The sequence below is a fragment of the Fundulus heteroclitus genome, chromosome 21 (assembly GCF_011125445.2).
Source record: "Fundulus heteroclitus isolate FHET01 chromosome 21, MU-UCD_Fhet_4.1, whole genome shotgun sequence".
In the NCBI taxonomy this organism is placed as follows: Eukaryota; Metazoa; Chordata; class Actinopteri; order Cyprinodontiformes; family Fundulidae; genus Fundulus; species Fundulus heteroclitus.
Window position 1 is genome coordinate 21,539,171 of NC_046381.1, and position 24,684 is coordinate 21,563,854.

Below are 24,684 nucleotides of genomic sequence, written 5' to 3' on the forward strand. Positions count from 1 at the left end.
TAAATATTTCAGCACCTAATTTCCTAGTAGTTGATAATGTTAGTACATCCACTGACTGTAGAATTACCTATGAAACGTTTTCCCACAGCCAGAAAACTGCTTCTTGTTGGAACCAAATCCTGTGGGATTCTGTGAGAGTAGGGAGTAGCAAGATGGCGGCCAGTGGCTTCAGTTTTTCGGCTAAATCAGCACTCCAGTGTATTATATAGCTCAGTGAGGAGGACTGACCATATTATGTCTATGGGACTGACTGACCCTCATGAAGTTGCACACGTTACCTTTGTTTCATAGTGCTGTAGATGGCGCTATGTGCCTCAGGAGCAATCTGTGCCGACTGGCAAAGAAGAACAATTGGTTCTGCGCATGTGCCCCTTTCGCAGGGCATGAGGTCGCAGTAGTCAGCTGAAACGAACCAAACCGGTTGTTGTTGAAAACATGGCGGCTTTCAGTAAATATCTAACTGCGAAAAACTCCTGCTTAGCATGTGGTGGCTTGTTGTTGCTCTACTTGTTAAGGCACAGAAGTCAAGCGCGCAGAAAACTCAGGTCAGTGGTTATTTCTCTGATTGTTCCTGCTGGCGTAACAAGAGACAGCGACAGGCTGCCGAGACGTTCCTCAGTTCAGCCTGTTCAATGGGGTCAGGAACCTTTCTGCGCAGGCTGTGACCCATATAACCCAGCAAAAGCGAATCCGTGCCAATACACCCTGTAAGCGCTTTATTGAACGGCGGACCTAGCCTGGTTAGAGCTTTTATCGCAGGTGTTTCAGTGCAGCGCTCGTCTGCAGGTTCACTCTGACCTCACTGGAAGCCTGAAGGCGAAACATGGAAGCAGATTGGTTCCATGTTCTGCTGGTCATCGGGGCTTGATCTGAGGTGGTGTTTGGCTTAGCTGTAGGAAAGAGGAGCTTACTGCGTAGCTGCCTATTCATGTTCTCTTTTTACATTTTGGCCCACAAATGAATCTCATCACGAATAATCTCGGAAGTTTTAGAAATGCGAATTTCCTTCGAATTGTAGAACTGTATGTTCAGGTAACTTTTCAATAGGTAAAATTTCACTTTTGCCTTCTTTCTGCAGGGTCTTACTTATTTCTTTTTCTGTGACTTTAATTGAAATAGACATAATTTTTCCCCAGCAGCTGCATCACATCAAAAAGCTTGTGTGTACTTCACATTAGTAAAGCGTGAGAGAACTGGCCTTAACTAAATGATTGATGGAGTTGAATGGAAATCTGACTCAGTCTCCCTGGAAACACCAGGAATAATGTTAATATTAAGTTAGACAACCCTGAGAGTTTAACTGGGAAATTTTACTGATAGGGTTATGATGAACCCCTTATTATCTTACAAAGAAAACCACACAAACACAAGTTTAGACTTTTCTGCAGAAGATGGCAAAGGGGCCAAACACAGAGAACAGGCTCCCTGACAGTCTGAGCTCATCTGCCCTGAGCCACCTCTTTCTCTCTGCCTTTATTATCAACTTTAAAGAAGGGGGGTGTCAGGAGTTCACAACATGGGGGCCGGCACACATAGAGCTGGATAAGGCAAGACATTCCTTATCTGGAGAAGACCACTTTATCTGCTGAAATATAAATGTGTACATTTCACAATATGAGCCAAAGAACAGTAGAATAGCTTCTTTTCCTTTAGTGATCTGATGGGTCAAAAACAGAAATACCACAGAAGTTCATTGTTATATGTTATGACAGCACAGCTAAGTGGGGAAAAAAGGTATAAAATCGGTTCACTGGATACGTTTTGAAGACACATGAAAACCCAAATATCCTTTTCCCTGGAAACACTTTCAGCTCGTTCTGAGGAACTCTGGAAAAACCTCCAAAGGGAGGTGTCCTGGAGGCATCCCAATAAATGCCCATACCACCTCTACTGACTCCTGTTGATAGAGAGGAGCAATAGCTTGACTGCAAGCGCCCTCTGGATAGCAGAGGTCCTCATCCTATCTCTAAGTGAACCCAGCCATCGTACAGACAGTGCTTATTTCAGCAGCTTGTATCCAGGATCTTGAACCATATCTAATGACTGTGAGCGTTGGAGTAAAGTAAGTAGGTTTGGTTTCTGGCTCTGCTCTTTCATCACCATGACAGCAGAGGAGGCCTGGCACAATTACAAACAAAGCCAAAATCTATATATCCATCTCTTGAGACATACACTAACCCCAACCCAGAGGGAACTAGAGCTGCCATAAATGATTATTTTCATAATTGATTACTCTATTGATTATTCTGATGAATAATTGAGTAATCAGATACAAAATTGACAATATGACGATTTTTTTGCATAATTTCTTAAGATTATTTTTAGTGTTGCACCGATACCGATACCAGTATCGGCCGGGACCCCGATCCAGCACTAAAATGGTGGTATCGGTGAGTACCAACAAATAGGGCACTGATACCATTTCGATGTTTGTAAGTCACTTGAACACAGCCTTCTCTCTCCCGACTAGTATTATACATGTTATATAAGTTCATGAAATTTGAACTATTCTGTCATTTGAGAGCCAAAACTCAAGGTTTAAAAGAGATTATTCAATTATTAATGTAATTTTACTGTCTTACTGCTGCACTACTATTATACATGTTATAATTTCACCAATGTTGCACTATTTTGGCCTTTGAGAGCCAAAAGTTTATTCAGCTATTTTAACCCATTTCAGGTAAGCAATAAAAAGTTCTACAACCCTAAGTAGTATGCAGTTCTTCATATATACAAACACACATCAATTTCAAACAGATGGTATCGGCCAATACTGCACAACCAGGTATCAGTATCGGGGCCAAAAAATAGCATCGGCGCAACACAAATTATTTTATGATGAAGGGGCAAAAGTAAATAAGCAAATAATGCAATTCTTTTTTGAATTACAAGGATAAATCTGCAGCTAAAAAGTTCTAGGATCAAAATGTTAAAAGCTCAGCCAGTACAACTTGGGGCCTGGAATCCAGACACACACACAGACTAGACAACCAAACTCCCGTCTGCCCTTCAGCAAGTGTCTGAATTTAAACCTCTGGTCCACTGTTCCATGACCAGGACAAAACCCACACTGGTCCCTCTGAAAAAGAGGCTTGACTATTGGTTGGAGCCATCTTTTTGACACTCTAGAGTAGACTTTCCCATGGAGGTAATGAAGTGCAATCCTGTGATAATTGAAACAGCTCCTCTGTTCCCCTGTCTTAAAAATTCAGAAACAAACCTTATCCACTCATCTGGCACCCTGCAGCCTTTTGAACAATCTGCCTCTGTGATGGACTCTCCTTCCCCTGGGTGTTCAGACTCTGTCTGGAAGTGACTAGATTATGGAGATTCCTCATGGATTATGGTGCCTCTCTTAAAGGCAACATTCTGACATGGGACCATGAAAGAATGGTTATGGTTTTGGGAAAAATGTATGATATCTTATGTTTTATTTCTCTTGCCAGTCTCAAAGGAACCTCCCAACTTGTAGTGAGCACAGAGGTAAGCCTCAGCAATGTTTTACTGGCTAAAAGATGTATTACTGCTCAGTCACTTGTTTTACTTTGTAGCAAAGACAGTACAGACTGAAAATAGAAAAACTGTAACAACACAAATAAAAAGACAGATTAATACTGCAGTTTCTGTTTGTGAGTGAACTTTAAAGACATCTGCTGAAGGATGGAAAGAGCTGTCGTGGAGTGTGGCTGATAAGCTAAAAGTGGAAGTCACTGATGATTCATTCGTCTGGGTTCACCTGTAATACAATGCTGGAGTGTTTGTGGTGCAATCCTAATAAAAAATGGGTAGGTGTACCGTATTTTTGGGACTATAAGGCACAGTTAAAATCATTAAATCTTCTCAAAAATTGACGTTGCACCTTATAATCCGGTGCGCCATATGTATGATTAAAGTTGTGCTTACTGCGCATACAGGTACTTATACTTGTCATACTATAAACTTCTCAGCGGCAAAGACGTCTTTACAACAAATGTTTCTATAACACTAAGCTTGATACACTAAGCTACTCCAAGCAGGCGGTCGTGAGGGCGTGTGCAATCACAGTCCCTCTCTGTTCTCACCAACAGGTGAGGTGGGAGCATGCTGGAAAAGAAATGGCTCTAGGTGCTCAGCTAGCTAATCACACATTTTACTATCCATTCTGCCACTTCGTCCCACTGGCGGAAAGTGTGGGAGTTTGGGAACTTTCCACAAGAAATGTAGGCAACACCACACTCGACTACGAAGGGTAAACTTCTGCGGAGAGTCAGCGTGGAGTCCGCCAAGCTTACAGTACACGCACAGTACGCCTGAGTATGTAGGAGCTTTTAGGCAGTCCGCTCCCGCAGTACACCCTAGCAACAATAAAGCTAGTAAGTTAATTCAATATAAAAGGTAAATTATTTTGGCCTTGTGTTAGAAAGAGGGCAGTGTAGTCCAACTACTCTGTTCTCCCGACAGAGACGGATAGCGCTCTCTCTCAGTAGAGAGCTGTGTACATGAAGGGGCAGAGGGATATTCTACACCTGGGAAGATGGCATACCTACAGTCTGGCGGACTGTAGGTATGCTATCGTCTTATAATGTGATGCACCATATATGTGGACAAAGACATGTTAAATCACTGTATGCCTTATGGTCCGAAAAACACGGTAAACATAACATAATGACAATGACCAGCAAACAACCCAGATCCCAAATCCAATGAAAACTCGAATAACAGGTGCATTACAAGGCTCCATGCTCGCAGAGCTCATTTGCCGAATCTAAACAGTAAATGTTAGAACCTAGTTACAGAATCATCAGGGAAGAAATACAGCTGCTACAGATGCCAGAAGAGGCACCATAAAATAGTAACTGGGATGGCAGGAAAGCCAGAAATCCAAGCTGGTAAAGCAGTTTTCCAGTAATTTCATTTTTGTGGGAACAAACTGATCCAATTTACTGAACAGCCTCCAATATAGCAGCCCACACTTCTCCTAGCAGTTGTATGAATGGAAAAGAGTAATTTTGTTCCCACTAAATATCCTTTCTTTTGTCTTAATGCAGAAAGATGGAAAAAAAGACAAAGCAGCAGTGGATAAGGTTTTTTTTTTCCGAATCCTCCGAATTCTTCGCATCATGGTGCCACGATTTTTCTCTATGGAGGTATGTTTCATTTAAATGATGCTATATTAGTGAAAAATATTCACATAGTGTAATAAAAGTGGGTTAACCAAGACAAAATGCTTTCCTATCTGGGTGTGCCAGTCGTCGTTAGGCCAGTAATAAGTACCTGTACCTGAAATGAGGACATATTTTTCTTAAGTGGTTTCCTCCTGGATTAATAAAAAATTATTTCAAGTCCTCAATTTGGGGGTGAGGGTGGGGGGTGTTTACAGAAGTAGAAGAAAAGTTCCATCAGTCAGTGTGATTATTGTAGATTGCTCCATTTTCTCTTATGGTTGTAATATGAGATTTAACATAATTTTCTTTAACTGGATATAATAACAGGACAAAAAGATACAATTAACAACAAAAATCCCCATTAAAGAATTTGACTCGATTGGACTTGACAAAATGTTCTCATGGCTGTACAGATGGCAAAGGCCTTTGACCCAGAAACCATAGCTTCATAACATTCTGCTTATCTGAAAGCTTAGGTATATCTTACCTGAGCCAAGGTCAGGAAGATAAAGGATTTAAAAAAAAACTGGGTATGTTGTGAATGTTCACTGTTCTCCTATTTCTTCACCACAGACCGCTTACCTACTCCTCATTGCTACCATGTTGGTGGCCAGGACCTATTGTGACGTGTGGATGATCCAAAATGGTACCATGATTGAAAGGTCAGCATGACTTCAGGCTTAGTGTTTTTACGGTAGACTTAGTTGGGCTTCAAGCTAACAACCTCAAAGTACATTTTGTTTTCATTCTGTACAATCAGACCCTCAGCATGCAAGCTTTATCTGCTATCAACCCTGAATAAATAAGCAACACAGTGCATTTATATGGCTGCCCTTTACTTCCCACGATAAAAAAATCTTCTTACATCCTTCTATTACTTAATTGATTTATTATAAAAATATCTTTGAGATCAAAATAATGTTTTGTTATTGAATGAGATATTTGTCTCAACTCAAATGTATTTATAAAGCACATTTAAAAACGGCTCATACCAACCAAATTGCTAACAGGAAGCTAAAAATACTAAAATTAATATGAAATATCCAATTAATGAATAGAACTTCTAGTTGATACTACCTCAACTAAGTTCTGCAATAAATGAAGCAGCCAGGCCATGAAATATTTTTCAGGTGAATAATCTCAAGATAATTTATGCACTTCACAGGCAATGAATGTAGAGAAGCTAATACATGTGAAATGTCTTCCATAGTACCTTTTAGGAAACCTGGGAGCAGCATTTTGAAAAACTCACAGTTGTTGGAGATGACACCCTGGAATTGGCACTTTGTTAATAAATGGATTGACCAAGAAAAACACACATTTCAGAGGAAAATAAATGATGTACACTGTTTTCAAGAAACAGACCTGTTAAATTATTTTTCCCTGCTTAAATCAGACATACCTACAGGAGGAAGTAGCGTCTTCTTCCTTCTGCAGCTAATAATTGCTTATCTCTGTGCATGTTTTTTGACTCAGTGCAATCATCGGGCGCTCAACAAAAGACTTCAAGATCTTCTTGTTCAGCTTTATCAAATTCATGCCAATTGTAAGTTTGTTTTTGTAACCTTTTTCTCTTTTATGTGTTAGTTTGATGTAAAATGTGTAAAATCTCTGTTTCTGTATATTCCTACTTATTGCTGGAATGTTTTTTCTAAACACCTCCAGTGCTGTTCAGAGGTTCTTCCATACATTTGAGTCACTTTTATTCAACCTGAGTCTACATGATTGCTCAGTTTAGGAAATGCTACATCAATATCTGAGGCAATGACATAAGTTTATTTAGGTCATTATGGGTGTGCCAAGAAATCAACTTACATAAGAATCACGATTCACAGTTACTAAGATTCAGAATCAATATAAAATGTCCCAAAATCAATTTTAAAAATGAGAAAAATCAAACAAATCCAATGGCTGTTGGTCCTGATTTTGTAACTACGCAGGACGTCATGACATTATACACAGCCAAATCTGCGCAGAAACGCCAAAACAAAGAGGAAACTTTTTAAAAATGGAGGAAAGAGACTAATTTAGACAATTTTTTTTATGAAAGACCTGGGAGGACCATGCTTGACATGATATTCACAGCGTGCAAGGTTTGCAAAATGAAGATTAATATGCGATTTCTAATCAGATATGGTCAAGACATGGACCTTTAGACGATCAAAACATAGAATATATTACTGGTAATTTAATACCTTACCCATATTTTACTGATAATATGTTTCACTTTAATTACTCACCCATGACGGAAGTTCTTCTCTGCACACAATCACGCAGCTGACTATACTTTGAAGCATCTGGTATAAATTTACGCATGTAAAAACACAGTCGTAAACCACACTGCTTATGTTACGCGGCCGGTGTATTTCCTTCTTAAGGTAACCAGATTTGATTACTCTAATGAAAACCAGGGACGTCTTGGGTTTTGTTAAGAACAGAATCTCTGCTTGGGGTTTGTTTTGTCTGAACTGCAACACTGACGGTGCAGAGATGGTACGTTCGGCAAAGCTTTACTTTGTTGGGACTGCAGCAAGAATGGGTAAATACCTCTTGTTGTGCTAAACTTTTTCACTCCATCACAATATACTGAAATCAGGGACATTTCTGGGGATAGCTTTTGTCTGGGACAGCTCATACATAAACTGGGGACATCTGGTCACCCTACTGGAGGGGCGGAGTGTTGTTACACACTTGGGAAGAATGTGTAATGTGCTTTATAATCCAGTGCGTCTTATATATGTACGAAGACACACACACACACGTTAATTCACTGTGCGCCTTATAATCCAGTGCGCCTTATGGTCCAAAAAATACAGTATTCAAGCGTTACTGCTCTATTTGTTTGACTACAAGACTACTATTTGAGCGCGATGAATCCTGGCATTGTCATCTTGGAATATGCCCATGCCATCAAGGAAGAAAAAACATCCATTGATGGAATAACCTGGTCATTCAGTATATTCAGGTATTCAGCTGACCTCATTCTTTGAGCCCTGACTGCACTCCTGTCTGACGGCGGATGGCGGCACAGGACCCTGCAGGAACCAATGAGCTCTGGCTTATTTTTATTTTTGTGTTGTTATTCATGTTATCACTTTTGATTGTACATCCTGGAAAGAATGACACTGAAGCCGAGATAACTTTCAAGAGTGCCAAGAGTAATGCAAGTGTTTCCTTCTCAATAGTAGAGTATTTACTTTGATGACAGTTGAACTTTCTCGAGAAGTAACCCACAAGATCCTCAATACCATCCTTATCATCCTGTAGAAGGACAGCTCCTACCCCAACTGCACTGGCATCTATGTCCAGTTTAAATGGCAGGTTGAGAATTGGGGCAGAAAGAACATTTGAACAGGAAAACAAGGTTCTCAAAGGCATGCTGGCATTCATTAGACCAAATCAAAGGTTTTGAAGGACTAGTCAAAGCAGTCAGAGGAGCAGCTACCATTGAAATGTTTTTACAAAAGCGACAGTCGAATCCTGCCATCCTGAGGAATCAACGAAGCTCCCTTCAGTTTGACGGCACAGGAAAGTCAGAAATGAGCTTGAGGTTTGCATCCACAGGACACATTTTTCCTCCACCAACCTTTTGACCAAGATAGATAATGGTACCTCTAGCGAACTCAAACTTTGAAAGATTGAGAGTCAGTTAGGCAGCCAAGAGGTGTTTGAAAACCTCAAGCAGAGTAGCAAGGTGGTTAGTCCATTCTCTAGAGTATACAACAATATCATGCAAGTATACCCGACAGTTCGGCACATCTCCCAGTACTTTTACAACCCTTAGAAATGTAGCAAGAGCATTACTCAGTCCAAAAGGCATCACTGTGTACTGGAGAAAACTATCTGGAGTCACAAAAGCACAAATGTCTGAAGTCCGTTTTGTTAATGGTACTTGCCAATATCCTTTCAAGATGTCAAGTTTAGTGACATATGTTGCTGGTCCAATTTCATCAATACAATCATCGATGAGTGGCAAAGGATATGGAAAATCTCGAACAGAGAGTGACCAGTGGCAGTGGAGTGGGTGACGAGGAGGTGAGGCATCGGAGAGTGGTTTCAAGTTGTTGGTTCATACGTTCTGTTTGTCCATTGGTCTGAGAGTGGTATCCAGAGGTGAGGTTGTAATGGGCACCGAGAGCAGAACAGAAGTGCTTCCAGACTTGGGAAACAAACTGGGGACCCCGGTCAGAGAGGATGTCACTGGGAATTCCGTGGAGTCTGAAAACATGTTTAACAAGGAGTTTTGATGGTCTGGAAAGCGTTGGGCAGTTTTCTAAGTGCAATCAGGTGGCATGACTTAGAGAACCGGTCTACAACTGTTAAAATGGTTGTCATTCCCTGGGAGGACGGGAGACCGGTGATGTAGTCTAGAGCAATGTGAGACCAAGGGTGCTTAGGTACAGGAAGGGGATGTAGGATACCAGCAGGGGGTTTCTTAGACGCCTTATTTTAGCACAAACAGGGTAGGCGCAAACATATTCTCGGACATCTTTAGTCCAGGAGGGCCACCAAAAACGACGAGAAACTTGGGACTGGGTTCTTGAAATGCCTAGATAAGCGGAGAACTTGGAGGCGTGGCATCAACGGAAGACATGGGGACGAACTGAGCGGGGAACATAGGTTAGGCCAGGTGGTCCGGTTCCAGGATCGGATTCTTCTTGCAGAGCTTGAGCTATGAGATCCTCCAGCTCCCAGCGAAGGACACCAAAGGTGCAGGTTGGAGGGAAGATGGGAGCGAGTTCTTCATCAGAGTCCTGTGGAGCATAGAGGCAGGACAGAGCGTCTGGTTTCAGGTTCCTAGAGCCAGGACAGTAGGTGATGGATGGGTTGAACCGAGAAAAGAAGAGGGACCAACGAGCCTGTCGGGGGTTGAGGCGTCTGGCGGACTGAAGGTATGCCAAGTTCTTGTGGTCAGTCCAAATTATTATTGGCTGCTCGGACCCCTCCAACCAATGTTGCCACTCCTCTAGAGCTAACTTAATAGCTAGAAGTTCTCTGTCACCTACATCGTAATTGCATTTGGCTGGGGACAACCGACGAGAAAAAAACACACAGGGGTGAAGTTTAAATTTCCAGGTCATTCCAGTCTTACACTTTGCTTGTAACTGGGCAGGAGCTTAATACCCTTGAAAGAGACTGTTTAGGAACTGATTAGTAACTCCAGGTCCTTCGTTTGGCAACGTGATTCATTCTTGGTTTGTCAAATACAGAGACAACAAATTAATAGACATTAAAGTACGGTTTATGGGTTGGGTTTCTGCAATGTTATCAACGTGTAAAAGCTCATCTTCAGAACCAATGTGCTTAAAATGGTGATCTGCACCAAGTAATCTACTTTCAGCAGTTATCACCGGTTATTGCACCGTAAACTGCAGAAAATACGTGCAGAGTTGCTCTGTCTGCCTTTACTACCGACGGCTCCTATGGCGGAGGGATATTTCAGCTGGATAGGTCTCTTAATAACCCCTATTTCGTCACTTATTTTAGAGCCCAAATAAGCGATTTCACTTTCAGAAACCTGCCCAAAAAAACCACAACCCGTGAAATTTAGAAGCGCTTTTAGAAAAAAGAAGCCCAAAGTCGCATGTGTCCGAGGGTAAAAGAAACTTTGCGCTCACTGTTGGCAACAGTCAGTGAGCGCAGCGCGGGTCTGTTTTGCTACAGTTTTCTAGCACTCTTGAAACTACGGAAAGCGCCGAGGGTAAAAGAAACACAGTCTGGAGAGCGCGGCGGGGGGAAAAACATTAGGGAACGGTGTGTGTGCTTTGACGCGTGATTAACGGCGACAAAAAAATTGTCGGCATTAAAATGGGTTTACGTTAACGCTGTTAATAACGCGTTTAACTGACAGCACTAAAATTTAGTATTACTTTAAATTTAAATGCTTAATACCATGTCTATCTTTGTTTAAGAGGTTAAAAAAATATTTCGGCATGTAAACGGATATTTATTTACAACGGGACAAATAGTGCATTGGGACTTGCTCGGCAGCCGATCCCGCAACTTGACGTCACAAACTGGGAGGTGGCAGTACTGTTCTTGACCAAGATGACTGCCTCCACTAAAGGAGATTCAAATGAAAATTACTCTTAATTAAAAAGGCTTATCATTTATTGAATAGTATGTGATAATTTTATATTTAAAGTACTTTCAGCAGTTTGAATTCTGATTTTGACCGGACTTCTCCTTTAAGTTCCCTTCGCATTGTGCATGTGGAAATGCTCTTACTTTCACTATTAAACATAGCCTGGAGTTCTACTGTTATTTTTCTTTGATTTCACCAAACTTTTTAGTAGATCAACAATCACGATCATTCAGGAATTTTTTCCGGGGCATATTTCTTTTCCGCAAAGACGACCGCCCCACTATCTATCCAATTTTTAATAATGTGTTGGGCGATTTCTCCTTAGATGTCTTCTCTGCTTGATGCATGCTAATGATTTGACCCTTCTGAAAAAGACTGACATATTTTTCACGACTAGGGGATGTGTCGTTAGACATTGGTTGTTTAATAAATGAGAAGAAACTCATTGCACCGATTGGGGTTAAATAACTTGTTGCCAGCTGAAACATAATAACTCATGCAGTAATTATCCAATAGGAGGCTCATACCTATTTACTTAGTTCAGCGGTCGGCAACCTGCGGCTGTTTGATCCCTCTGATGCGACTCAGCTGTTGAAAATAATTGCGTCACGGAGCAGTTTAGCTCATGCAGGTAGTTGTCAATGCTGGCTGACGAACACTCATCAGTTGGTGGTGGTAATGTGCACTGAAAAGATGTTTGCTAGCCGCCAATAAACTCAAGAAGAAGAAATGCTGGCTGACTGGCTGCAGAGCGAAATAAACACAGTGAGCGGAGACAAGGCGGCATTTTCAAAAGCTGCTTTTTTGTAGTAAATTCTACAAATGACAAGCACCACGGTGATACAGGACCTAAAATACACATGGAGTCATAGACGAGGGTGAAGAGAGCTAAACAGCAGGGTAAGTCGTTACTATATCTGACGTTTGTTCATTTCCAAAGTGAGGAAACGCAAACAGGGCTTGGCTCGGGGCTGTGAGCGGAGTCCTGCACAACTGAAGTCTAATGCAGCTGTTAGCTTAATGACAGGAGCTCGTTTTTGTGCGTAACTTTACCCGATGTTATTAAAATGTGTTTGGATTTAAAGAAAAGTATTCCGAAAGTACCGTTTATATCGGCGGAAAATCAAATAATCCGACCATGACGTGGATTTACTCGCACCAAGCTTTATTCCAAATAAAAACTCTGACATTAGCAGAATTGATGATTTCCATAAAACAGTAGACGTTTTGTACTTTGCGGAAAAAACAACAAGCAGCGCAGAGGTGCGTTGGTTCTAGTGCGGGTCTATTCTGTTGCAAAAAAATTAGGTTATTTAATTTAAAATTTCAAAAGGGTTTTGCGGCTCCCAGTGTTTTGTTTACTGTGTGAAACGGGTCCAAATGGCTCTTTGAGTGGGACAGGTTGCCGACCCCTGGCTTAGTTAAATCCAGGTGGCGACTTTTTCTTTTCTTTTTTTTTAGGCAGTGTATTATGCACAGATAATGCACTTAAATAAGGTAGACAAAAAGCACATTTTCTTCAGCCTTATGTAGATTTTAAATATTAGCAATACTTTCATTGGTCATTCTAGTTGTGCAAAAGGCTTCTGAAAATGAAACAGGTGGATGCAAAAACAATGTCTTACGAAATAACCACCACATAAGGGCGCTGCAATCCAACAATTTAGAACATTTGACATGTGTTTCAACCCATTCACAATGCCAATCCCGAGTTACACAAAACTTTTGAAGAAATAACATTTTGTTTAAGTTATAGAACCAAAGTTCACCTTAAAGAACATGGAATTACCTTAAATTAGCTTCACTAATTGAGAACATTTGGCATGGTTTTCAACCCATGCACAATGCAAATCCCGAGTTACACAAAACGTTATTTGAGGAAATAACATTTTAAAGAATGATTTGCTCAGTAAAATTATTACTTTAGGGACACTCGATTTTATCAATGCGATTAGAATAGAATTAAATTTTATTGTCATTGCACTGTCACAAGTACAAGCAACGAAATGTGGTATCTCTGCTTTTAACCCATCCCCTAGGGGAGCAGTGGGCTGCCACTGTGAGGCGCCCGGGAAGCGTTCGGGGGTTAAGGGTCTTGCTCAGGGACCCAGACTGCAGGCACTGGGGATCGAACCAGGTACTTGCATCCTTCTCTGAGTGCAAGCGCGCTGCTCTAACCACTAGGCCAGCACCCCCTCCATGAAGTAGGGGTCGCTGTAGCAATGGGTTGCTAAAATCGTTTGTTTTATCATATCTATTGTCCTGTTTCAGGCTGAACTGTCCCTCTGACGTTCGCCTTAGCTCAGCATAACTATTAACATCAGGTGATTTTGTAACTGATTATGCGCTAAGCATGGCCTTTGTGATATTCTCTAAATGTCTCTTTAGTTGCATTCAAATTCCAAGTAGAAAGGAAATAAAATAAATAAACAGAAAACCCTTTGAAAAAGAAACCATATTTGGTTCCATACAGTTTTGTTCAAACCCAAAGCACAGTTTTTTACATCTATTTAAATGGACTAGTTTGTGATTACAAGCAATGAGATCTCAGTAATTGTATTACTGTAGGGCTAAAAACAAGTGATAGGATCTGCCGGAGGTTTTTTTTTCCCGTTAATGGGTGGTTTTTCTTCCCACTGTCGCTTCATGCTTGCTCAGTATGAGAGATTGCAGCAAAGCCATGTACAATGCAGATGACTCTTCCTGTGGCTCTACGGTTCCCCAGGAGTGAATGCTGCTTGTCGGGACTTTGATGCAATCAACTGGTTTCCTTATATAGGACATTTTTGACCAATCTGTATAATCTGACCCAATCTGTATAATATGATTGAACTTGACTTTGTAAAGTGCCTTGAGATGACATGTTTCATGATTTGGCGCTATATAAATAAAATTGAATTGAATTGAATTAATTTCCCACAGTAAACTCACAAAGCTTTATGTAAGGATTATTACCAGTTTCAATTTCTAACAAAGCTAAAATATTTTTTGTTCAAGCCATGTTAATTTCTCAGTTTATCAATTTAATTTGGCTGAATATTTAATGTGGGAAGAAAACAAACTTTATCGAAGTCTCCCTTTTCCTTCTTTAGCTTTTGACCTATTTCATGCTTAAAAATGTATTTGAATTACGGAGCTGCAGTCTCCATAAACAAATTAACATTTTTGAAACCATGATATTTATAATTTGAACTGAATTAATTCACACAGATGAACGTTTAGTTACATACGATACATACATACATACATACATACATACATACAGTTACATAGAAATGACGACATTCAGACAAACAAACACACGCAGGCCTTTACTTCTGACAGGGAGGGAGGGCTGGTCAGATCTAAAGTCCCTTAAATGAAAGTTGCGCCAACTCAGCGAGTGGCGCCATTTTGGGTCTAAACTTGCCACAGGCAGGCGCTTTAACACTGTTATGTTATGCGCGTTTCGCACCTTCTAATACCCTTCAGGCAGGTGTTCTGAATAAAACACAACTGAGTGTTGATGATCACCTACTAGGCATCCAGAAAAGCTGATATTACATTTTAATAAGACTTTTAAAGAGACATATTTAAGTGAACTGTATACTTCTCTTTTACTGTCTTGAAGTCCAGAATTGGTCCCATAGGACAAAAATCAGACACACATTATGCTACAGCATATTGAAATAAAGCAAGAAGTCCAGAAGAAAATTTCACATAAAAAAATCGGATGGTCGGTGAAAATCAAACATGTTTGAAATTCAGTCGGCCGTCGTGAGGTTTTCGTGAGCGCATCCTGCTGTTCAAGCAGAGCTACGAGGGAGCGCCCTCCCCTCCTCTCCGTCCCCGCCAAGGGAGGGAGGGGAGCAGGCGTCCCTGAAGCGACCTTCGCCCGGCCCGGGACCCGCGGGGCCCGGACGTCGGCTCGCGGGGCGGGGGGAGGGCAAGCGCTCCGGTCCGCGCGACGCGCTGGCCGCCTGTTTCGGCACGCCTCCGCTCGCCGGGCGGGCCGGGCGACCTGCCGTGCCGCGCGGCCGCCGGTGCGGTGCGTGAGCTGGGCTCGACCCCCTGCTCTGGGTCCCTGTCACCCACCGTCGCTCGCCTGCCTCTGTCACCACAGCGAGCGGTCCCACAGGGGGCACGCAGTCCGGTCGCGTCCGAGCGTCGCGCCGCACAGATCGTGAGCGGTGAACTTTTTAACCCCTGCGGTTCCATCGTACAGTTTGAGATGCATATTAGTACCACCACTGAAAAACTCGTACAGTGTATGCCCGGCTTAGCGGTTGGGGACTGGCGGGGAGAGACAAGCTCTGCGCGTTTTTTTTTTTTGTTTGTTTTTATATTGGCGAGGCGGCCGCCAAACTTAGCGCTGCGGGAAACCCTGACTTCAGAAAAAAAAAAGCCCACATACCTCACAGAAGCGAGAGTTTGTTGTAGGTCTCCAAGTTTTGTTCGTCTCTTGGTCCAAGCGACTGACTCGTTGATCCACAATAAACGCCGCTCTTCATCGCTTGGAAAACGGAACATCCGTGTCCCTTTATCAGTGCTGTTGCTGCAGCCGTGGGCACAACACCCTGGCATTGTGGCTTATTTTCTAAATAAAGAAATACTCGAAATAATCAGAAAAAATAAAATAAAAATAAAAGAAATCGGTCGCTCGCAGTGTTGTAAACGCGCTGAGCTTAGCTGAGCCTAGACCCAAAACGGCCCCAGGAGATCACGTGACCCGAAAAAAATGGAACGCCCATGACGCAACTTTCATTTAAGGGACTTTAGTCAGATCCTAACGACGGTTATGGCAGCGTCTTTCAAAATGCCCTGGCCAACCACACGGCCAGCACAAGGGCACATCGTAATCTTTGGTTGGTCCCTTTCTATGATTTCTGTACCGCGATGTATCTCTACTGGGTGTTTGACCCCATGGAGGTTTCTGATACATCTGAAATGGGACATCTGGAGGGAGGGACCACACAACCTGGTCTGAACCAAACACAGGTGTCGAGGCAGTAACCATCTGAGCTTTTGCAACATTCTTCTTCTTCCTCCTTCTACTTTGTTTGTCTCTCAGCTTTTTTAAGAGTTTTTGTTCTAACTTCTGTGAATTACTGCTAATCTGTTTTATATTCTTTTCACCCCTATCTAGCTGATGTACCAAAGCAGCCATTCATTGATCTAAAGGCATAACATAACTCGCAACCATTCTGTCCATGTCCTCCTTAACATCCTCGGTTTGGCCCTTTAACATTGCCTGTTTAAAGAGTTCCTGCAGCGTGCCCGATAATGGGCAAGAGCCCGTCTGGTCTTCCCATACTTTCAACATTCTGTCCACATATGCTGAAGCTGTCTCCCCTGCACAACGTGTAGTGTCATTTAAAAGGCCAGAATCCGTACTTACCGGATAAAACGTTCTCCAAAGTTGCTGTGCCACCGGGGCCAAAGGAGCAGCTGCTCCTAGTTTGTCAGTTCCAGCAGAAACTTCAACCGCATGTACCTCATGTGGTTCCAGGTATGCTGATAAGCCAGTCCTCACATCACCGATAGCCAATACATGCCTGCTCAAAATCTTCAAAAAACTTTCCAAAGGTGCGCCCCTTCTCTTGGATCAGGGAGCATGTTCCTCAGCTGAACACCGTCAGCCATGATAGAGGGTTGTAAGCAACTGCATGCACCTGTCCTGTAGCACTGTGAGTCTGAAACAATGGCAGTTGCACATTTTGTTTTGTTGCAGGTAAAGAAAGGTCAGTTTTAAGAGCGTGTCTTACCACTTGTTCTATCACATCCCGTAGCTGGTCTCGTTTGTGTTTATCTAACCTACTTTTTGCATGTATCGGTCTTACGTCACAGCTTATCTGTCCCCCACATAACTCCATACCAGGCACCTGCACTGAAGGGTCTGATGAAGTCACCACACTCCTGGCCTTGGATAACAGTTCTCTAGTATCACCGCACAGATTGTTTTGCATAACAGCGGCTGCACCAGAAGCAGACATGTTCAGAAGGACTGGAGGAGTTGTGTACTTACCTTCTTGTTTGAAAAAAGATGATTTACTTACCCCCTGCAGACTTTCACTCTCTTGTTGTTGTTTGTCGAGGCCTGAGAAGCATATGCTGCAATAAAGTTCGGTTAGTTTTATCAAGCCTGTATTTTGATTTCCTCTTTTTGGCATTTTTCCAGAGCAACCTCGCCAGCACCAGCCGTTTTTACTTGTGCTTGGGCTAGTCTATTTTTTAACATTTGTAAATAGTGAGTACACATCTGGACTTTTGGCGGAGGCCCCTCTGCATCACCAAAAACCCTGTCTCCCCTCATTTTTTCGCACCACTCCTCGATTTGTTTCAGATGATGTTCAGCGTCTTTGTGTGGAAAGCTTGTCACTAGCAGTATTCTTAAAGAACACCCCTGGAGCTCATTTACTACTGGATTTTCAGCCATTCCAGCACTCACACGTTTTGGCCAACCTGCCGGTATAATGCCCGGAGCCCGGTCCAGTGAGAGCTTATTTTTTTATCTCTCAGATACCAAAACTTATGTTCTTATATGCCTTATTATAGTGTTTTTACTCGGCAGTTTCAATGAGCCAGTGTACTCTGGATGAGCAGGTTATACGTCACCTGAACAGGTGCACCCTTACCCACTGGCTCAATGTCAATAACGTGTCACACACACACACAAACAAACACATACACACTCTTTCTGGCCAAGCTTCAGTTAACTCTGTACGTACCCTTTTTACTTACCTTTTTGAAATATAGTTGGACTAGCAGCTTTTAAAGTTCTTTAAGAGAACTTTTGGAGCAATCGAAACCAAAAATCCAACGGCTGGCAGCTTTTGGAACTACTTATGGTGGTCCCTGGACTCTAAACGTAAGCCAACTCATATGCGCTCGTTTTTCGAAAAGGCAGCTTTTATATTTCCGTGAAAACTAAGAATTTTATGTTCGTCCCCGCGAAAATAAGGGGCTCTAAACCCGCATTTCTAGGCTACACGATGTTTTAGAAGCCACGCGTAACAGCGTGCCTGTCAGTCAGAATGGCAGCTTTTATGCTAAACACAGAGGAAGACGTATCTTCCTCCGTGCCTAACAAGGGGGACCTTCTAAACCCAATATTCTTAGAATGGCAGCTTTTATGCTAAACGCAAAGGAAGAAGTATCTTCCTCTGTGCCTAACAAGGGAACCTTCTAAACCCAAATTCTCAAGGTTCACAGTATTTTCAGAGATCTGGCCAGGGTCTCCCGGACTTTCACCGCTGTGACCGCACGCAAATCCCAAGTTTTTACCGACACGTTTGCAAACAATTATCCTCAAACTTTTCTCTGCCTTTAGGAGTGCAAAAAGTCGGCCATTCCAGGAATAAAAAGACACTAGGAGATAAATGGAATCTCCTTACCTTTTTGTGTGTTTTTCCTCTGGAATGACGTCCTGGCTGGAAAACGGAAGGTGGTACGCCGCCTTTTGGGTCCGGGCGGAGACACCAATTTGTTACTGTATTCACTGTACCCCGTCTACGGTGAAACACCCTCGGTGGAGCCAGCTCTTTTTACCCAGTCAGGCGACCCCCACTTATTACCTTGAATGTAGGACGCATAAAACAGACAAGTTTACTTTTAGTTATATTTTATCTACGCAAAGACAGAGAAACAGTTACAGTCACACCAGCGCTGATGGGCCCCTGATCGGCAAGAAGCCCCGATTACTCATCACACAAACATTATATAGGGATCTAGGTACACACCCATGCAAGGGCTGTACACATCCAAACTGTGACATCAGTAGAGAAACTGTGTCACCTCCGGGGTGGTATCTGATAGAAATCTTTTGGGTCAGTGCTATCTAAGTGTGCCATGCAGTTCTGGGATAAACAGCTCGTTCCACTTGAGCTCGTTGATATCCTAACATCGTCTAATCCTAAAGTTAAACAAAATGGCTTTAAATCGACATTAATATTCCATATTAATGTGGTAATAACTCTCATAACACTATCGGACAATGGCGGAGCGAAACAAAGCAAACCTCATGCTTGAAACAAGCTTTTTCGTGCCTATCCAGGAACTGGAAGTTGTCAGAAGCTAATAGCCGTTTGGCTAGCGTATTTTTGGCGCTAACTTTAAAAGCTTCGGTTTTATTTTAGCGGTAATGATTGGAATGGATAACACAAACATCAATATCCCATCAATGTATGAAACCCTTGTGGAGATAACGTTTGTTATAACCCTAAAAAAAACACTCGAATCACATCGGCGAAGAGAGATTTCTCCCGTCTTTCGGCCCCCATGAGGCCCCATCGTAGCTAGTCAGTGTGGCTAACTTCCCCAACCTCCTCCTCTCCTCCAGATGTCCCAGGCAGAAGAATGGGCAGACTGCTGAGAGAGGCCTTCCCAGCTTGAAAGCGGGAAACTCTTTCTCACAACCCCATTCTGAGTTATCCTCCGGCTACATGGTCAGAATTCAATCTGACATCAGTTAATAATCACACTCTTAAGCCTCCCTGGTAAGGTGTATTCCGGGGTCCGTCGCATAGTCGAATTTCGGATTCAGGAAGAGCAGTGTGGTCTTCGTCCTGGCCGTGCAACACTGGATCAGCTCTAGACCCTCAGCAGGATCCTGGAGCGTGCATGGGAGTTTGCCCAACCAGTCTACATATGTTTTGTGGATCTGGAGAAGGCATTCGACCGTGTCCCTCGAGGGGTCCTGTGTGGGGTACTCCGGGAGTATGGAGTACCAGGTTCTTTAACAAGGGCTGTTAGGTCTCAGTATGACCGGTGTCACACCCTGGTCCGCATTTCCGAGAGTAAGTCGGACTCGTTTCCAATTCTGTTCATAACTTTTATGGACAGAATTTCTAGGTGCAGTCAAGGTGTTGAGGCGATCCATTTTGGTGACCTTAGGATCGCGTCTGCTATTCGCAGATGACGTGGTTCTATTGGCTTCATCAGGGCGTGATCTACAGCTCCCACTGGAGCGGTTCGCAGCCGAGTGTGAAGCGGCCATGATGAGGATCAGTGCCTTCAAATCCGACACCATGGTCTTGAGCCGGTCTGGGCTCAATCGTAGTGTGTCTGGGCTCTCCCTTAGAGATAGGGTGAAGAGCTCAGTCATCCGAGGAGGACTCAGAGTAGAGCTGCTGTTCCTCCATGTCGAGAGGAGCCAGTTGAGGTGGCTCAGGCATCTGGTTAGGATGCCTCCTGGACGCCTCCCTGGTGAGGTGTTCCGGGCACGTCCCACTGGGAGGAGGCAAAGAGGGAGACCCAGGATACGCTGGAAGGACTAAGTCTCTCGGCTGGCCTGGGAACGCCTTGGGATTCCACAGGAGGAGCTGACCCAAGTGGCTGGGGAGAGGTACGTCTGGACCTCCCTAGTAAAACTGCTACCCCGTGACTCGACCCCGAATAAGCAGAAGAGGATGGATGGATCAATTATTTAATCTTGGCTTTAACATCATGGCGCAACATGGTCTAGACTGTGGCATGTCACTGGGTTCAGAATCAAAGCTGCTCCGTCTTGGCAGTAACAGTACCATTCCCAAAAAGCTTGGTGTCTGACTACCTGAGTATTTTATTCAAATTGAAAAGTATGTCTTTGATTTGTTTCTGGTGTCATATGTGAATTCTGCGCTGGTGTTTCAACAACATTTCAATATGACTACATAAAGACAATAAAGATTCTTGATTCTAAAAATAGAGCAAAAACAAAGTGCAAATCACAGAAATAAAATATAACTAGCCAACAGGACACAATAATTTATTCAGAAAAACCTTTGTATTCAACCAGCATGAGCTACAGGCATAGAAATTCATAAAGTCGTGGTACGTGACTAGGCCCTTTTTTTAAATTTGAATTTTAACATAATCTTTTATGTGTTGCTTGAATATTATCTATTATTCTTTCTATGTATTTTATGTGTATCTTTTTATTGTTTTTATTTTTTGTAAAGCACAATAAATTACACAGTGAATGAATAGAACTGTACAAATAACCTTGCCTAATGATATGTGATTGGCTAATTACAGATAGCTTTGGTGAACAACTTCCTGAAGTTGGGCCTAAACGAGCTAAAGTTGAGGTTCCGTGAGAGGCTCACAAAGAAGCTGTACGATCAGTACCTCCAGTACGTTCAGCACTTTTTAATGTCATGTATTTTAAGGGACTATATTTATGCCATCATTTTGACATTTTGGATGTAGAAATATTTCACTGTTCTCTGCCTTTCCAGAGGTTTCACTTACTACAAAATGGGAAACCTGGACAACCGCATAGCTAATGCAGACCAGTTATTGACACAAGATGTGGAAAAATTCTGTAACAGTGTGGTGGATCTTTACTCAAACCTCAGCAAGGTATGGTTTTGGAATCTTTAGCTGTGTGTTCTTGAAACTGATGTAGCATGATGCCAACAGTCTTGACTCCAGTTTTTTATGTTTAATAAGAAAGCCTCTTGATATGAGAACTACACCAAATCCAACACAAAAAGTTTTAACCCATTTTGACCAGACGTGTTTGTGTATATGTTTTGGTTTGTAAAGCCCATTGTATTTCATTAGTGAGTATGAAATATCCTTCACTGGCAGCCCTAAGGTTACTGTTGCTGTTGCACATCACTCCTGCTAGAAATCTGCTAATCAATGTAAAAGTCTACTCCATCATCATCAGGGGGTGCTCAGACTCGGTCTAAATTTTTGCATTTCTAATATGTTATATTGCTTTCTGTGTTTGTTCTCTAGCCTCTGCTAGATATTTTTCTGTACATCTTCAAGCTGACCAGTGCCATCGGTGCTCAGGTAAGCACATTTACACCCTATCCAAACCACTGATTTTGCAGACCACTGTCCCTTTATCTGTTTCTATGTATATGTTATTGGTTATTTATATTTGACCTTTAATCCTTTGTTTTTTATTCATTTATTTTATAGACCTCAGTTTGAAGTGTACATTTACTCCTATGCACAGCATATTAGGGTAAAGATTAGAGGTTCACCTTGTTATTGTTTTCGTATTGGAGAATATGTCACCATGATATGTAAAGTCAAATAAGACCATTGCATGTGAAACATTGAACTTCTCTTGAGGAAGGGGGCCTAAACCAAGGGTTGCTCGATTATTGCAAAAACTGTAATCACAATTAGTTTTTGATTAGAATAGAGATCTCGATTATTTAACAAGAATATTGATCAACTTTGATAACATGAGATTATACAACATAAACATGGTTGTTAAACAATGTTTTCCTTAGGATTAATTTAGGAAAAATTAAACAAATAAAGATAAATAAAGTCGTTGGTCACTCCAGGGAGCGACCAACGACAGCGACTAATGGCTGTTGTGCCAAGCGTTAGTGACAAAAGTTGAACATGGTTGAACATTCTTGTGTCGCAAGCCCGCAGGTGCATGTCGACGTGTACTAGCTTGAAATTTCACACAAACAAATTTCGCTGGCGACGGTTACCTCATCACACAAGTTCCATAGCAAATGAATAGAAAGAGGGCGACATTGCTCCCCATGTGTTAAGCCCACTCTGCGGTGAAGCTGCGATAGCATAGCAGGGTTTGCACACTATTGCTACTTGTTTGACGTTTGCTTCCGCTTAACCAAAATGTTTCCACATCACTGAAGTCGTTTTGACTCTCTTTTCTACCAACAGTTCTTTTTCTGCCCATTATCCTGATGTCTTTAGCCTTGCTCAACTTTTCAGTCTTGCTCCTGAAGGGTTTATAACTGACGCCGAAGGAAATAAAACCGGTTGGGGCTGTGGGAGGAGTCTACAGCATAATGGCACGCAGGCAGTAACACTGGATTCCCAGCACAAGTTAACAGCACAAGTGTCAACTAAGAAGGAACAAATATTGATCATTATGTTTTTTATGATCATTGAAAACAGGGAGAGGATGATGTGGAGAGACATTTCACACTCGGGGTGTGGAGATACCCAGGACAAGCTGCTGTGATTTGAAACTTTTATGAACTTATCACGTGTGGTGAAAGTGTTTTGATGGCTGAGGTACTTGGAACCAGGTGGGACACAGGAGATGACGAGGTGGTCCCACATGGATTACCTGAAACCTAATGTTTACTGTAAACGTTTTTGGGGTTTACTGGGCTTGCCAAAAGAAGAAGTATCACAGAAAACCTTCTTTGTCCTGACCAGGTCCGCGCACAAAACACAAAAAATTTAAATTTCATAAACACTGCGGCCTAACTTCAGAAGAATTGTTGGAAACAACTAGAAAATTTCTGTAGAAATTTAAGAAAGCGCCTGCCTCGTTGTGCATATTGTGCTACCTGTAAGAGTTACCCTTGCAAATACCAATTTCCTACGTTCATCACAGCCCCTGCAGTGAACGTCGAATTGTGGATTATGTGATTTTGGTGTCTGTGGAGACATGCTTTATCCGATATGTCGCAAATTTGTTGTGGAGCTTTCTCTGTAAAGGAAATACATACTCTGTCAAGCAGAAGTTGGTAGGACCTTCCTAGAGCTACTTCCGGTTAGCAACATGCTAACCATTAGCCGCTAACATGATTGTGTTCAGTATCACCGGGTGATGGTACTCTGTTAGTTTGGTCCAAATGCTGTACTGGAAAAAGGGAGAAAATGCGATTTTTGCATGTTTTTTGTTGTTGAAGTCGCCATGGTAACTCAAAATGGCGGCTGATACAAAAACAGCAGTTGACTGGATGAAGACGCACGTTTTGATACATATACTACGGGGGTGAAAAACTAATTTTCTAAACTTGCCACACGGGGTTGTGTTCCTGCGACCTCTTGACTGCCAATCCCAGAACTAAACCACTGTGCCAAAGACCATCGCCATATATGGTCACGCATTATGTTGAGTTTAGCTCTGTTTTAGGGATGGTTTTTCGCAAAATTCCATCGCCATGGTAACTTGAAATGGCGTGAAGTACAAATAGCCCGGTTCACGGCTTCGTGACACACGTTTTGATATATAGTTTGTGGGTGTACACCCTACGGTTCGGCTTGTATTAACGGTGACGGAAGAAAAATAGGTAATAACTAGAAAAAAAAATTTCTGAAGAAATTTAGCAAGGCGCCTGCCTCTTGGTGCGTACCGTACCGTCAAAAATACTAACAGGAAGTAACACTGCGAATTTCAGGTTCCTACAATCTTCACAGCCCTCACAGTGGCCGTTGAAAGGTGCCATGTTAAGTCAATGGACCTCCTAGGAGCCTCTTGCTAGCAGCGTTGTCATGGAGACTCACTGACAGCTGCAGCCCTCTCTTTGTCTGTAAAGGCAGAAGAACTCTGGCTAAGCAGCAGTTGATAGGACCTTCCTAAATCTATTTCCAGTTAGCAACATGCTAACGGTTAGCCGCTAGCATGGCTGTGTTCAGTATCACCGGGTGATGTTACTCTGTTAGTTTGGTTGAAATCCTGTACTGAGAAGTGCCTAAAAAGGAAGAAAATCCTAAAATTCACCAAATCTGTCAAGCAGAAGTTTGTACAGGCTTCCT

General features: G+C 42.4%; 1 protein-coding gene across 2 annotated transcripts in view; it reads left to right on the plus strand.

Moving 5' to 3' along the window:
- The first annotated feature begins 358 nt into the window (after window positions 1–358).
- The window catches only part of LOC105918014 (ATP-binding cassette sub-family D member 3), a 92,193-nt gene continuing 67,867 nt past the window's right edge, over window positions 359–24,684 (plus strand). For both annotated transcript variants that reach the window (XM_036124859.1, XM_036124860.1), the window contains exons 1-8: window positions 359–545; window positions 3,447–3,483; window positions 5,028–5,126; window positions 5,718–5,806; window positions 6,621–6,690; window positions 21,223–21,320; window positions 21,426–21,549; window positions 21,934–21,990. In XM_036124859.1, coding sequence (XP_035980752.1) covers window positions 436–545; window positions 3,447–3,483; window positions 5,028–5,126; window positions 5,718–5,806; window positions 6,621–6,690; window positions 21,223–21,320; window positions 21,426–21,549; window positions 21,934–21,990 — 684 coding nt within the window. In that variant the 5' untranslated portion in view covers window positions 359–435. The remainder of the gene's footprint in view (window positions 546–3,446; window positions 3,484–5,027; window positions 5,127–5,717; window positions 5,807–6,620; window positions 6,691–21,222; window positions 21,321–21,425; window positions 21,550–21,933; window positions 21,991–24,684) is intronic.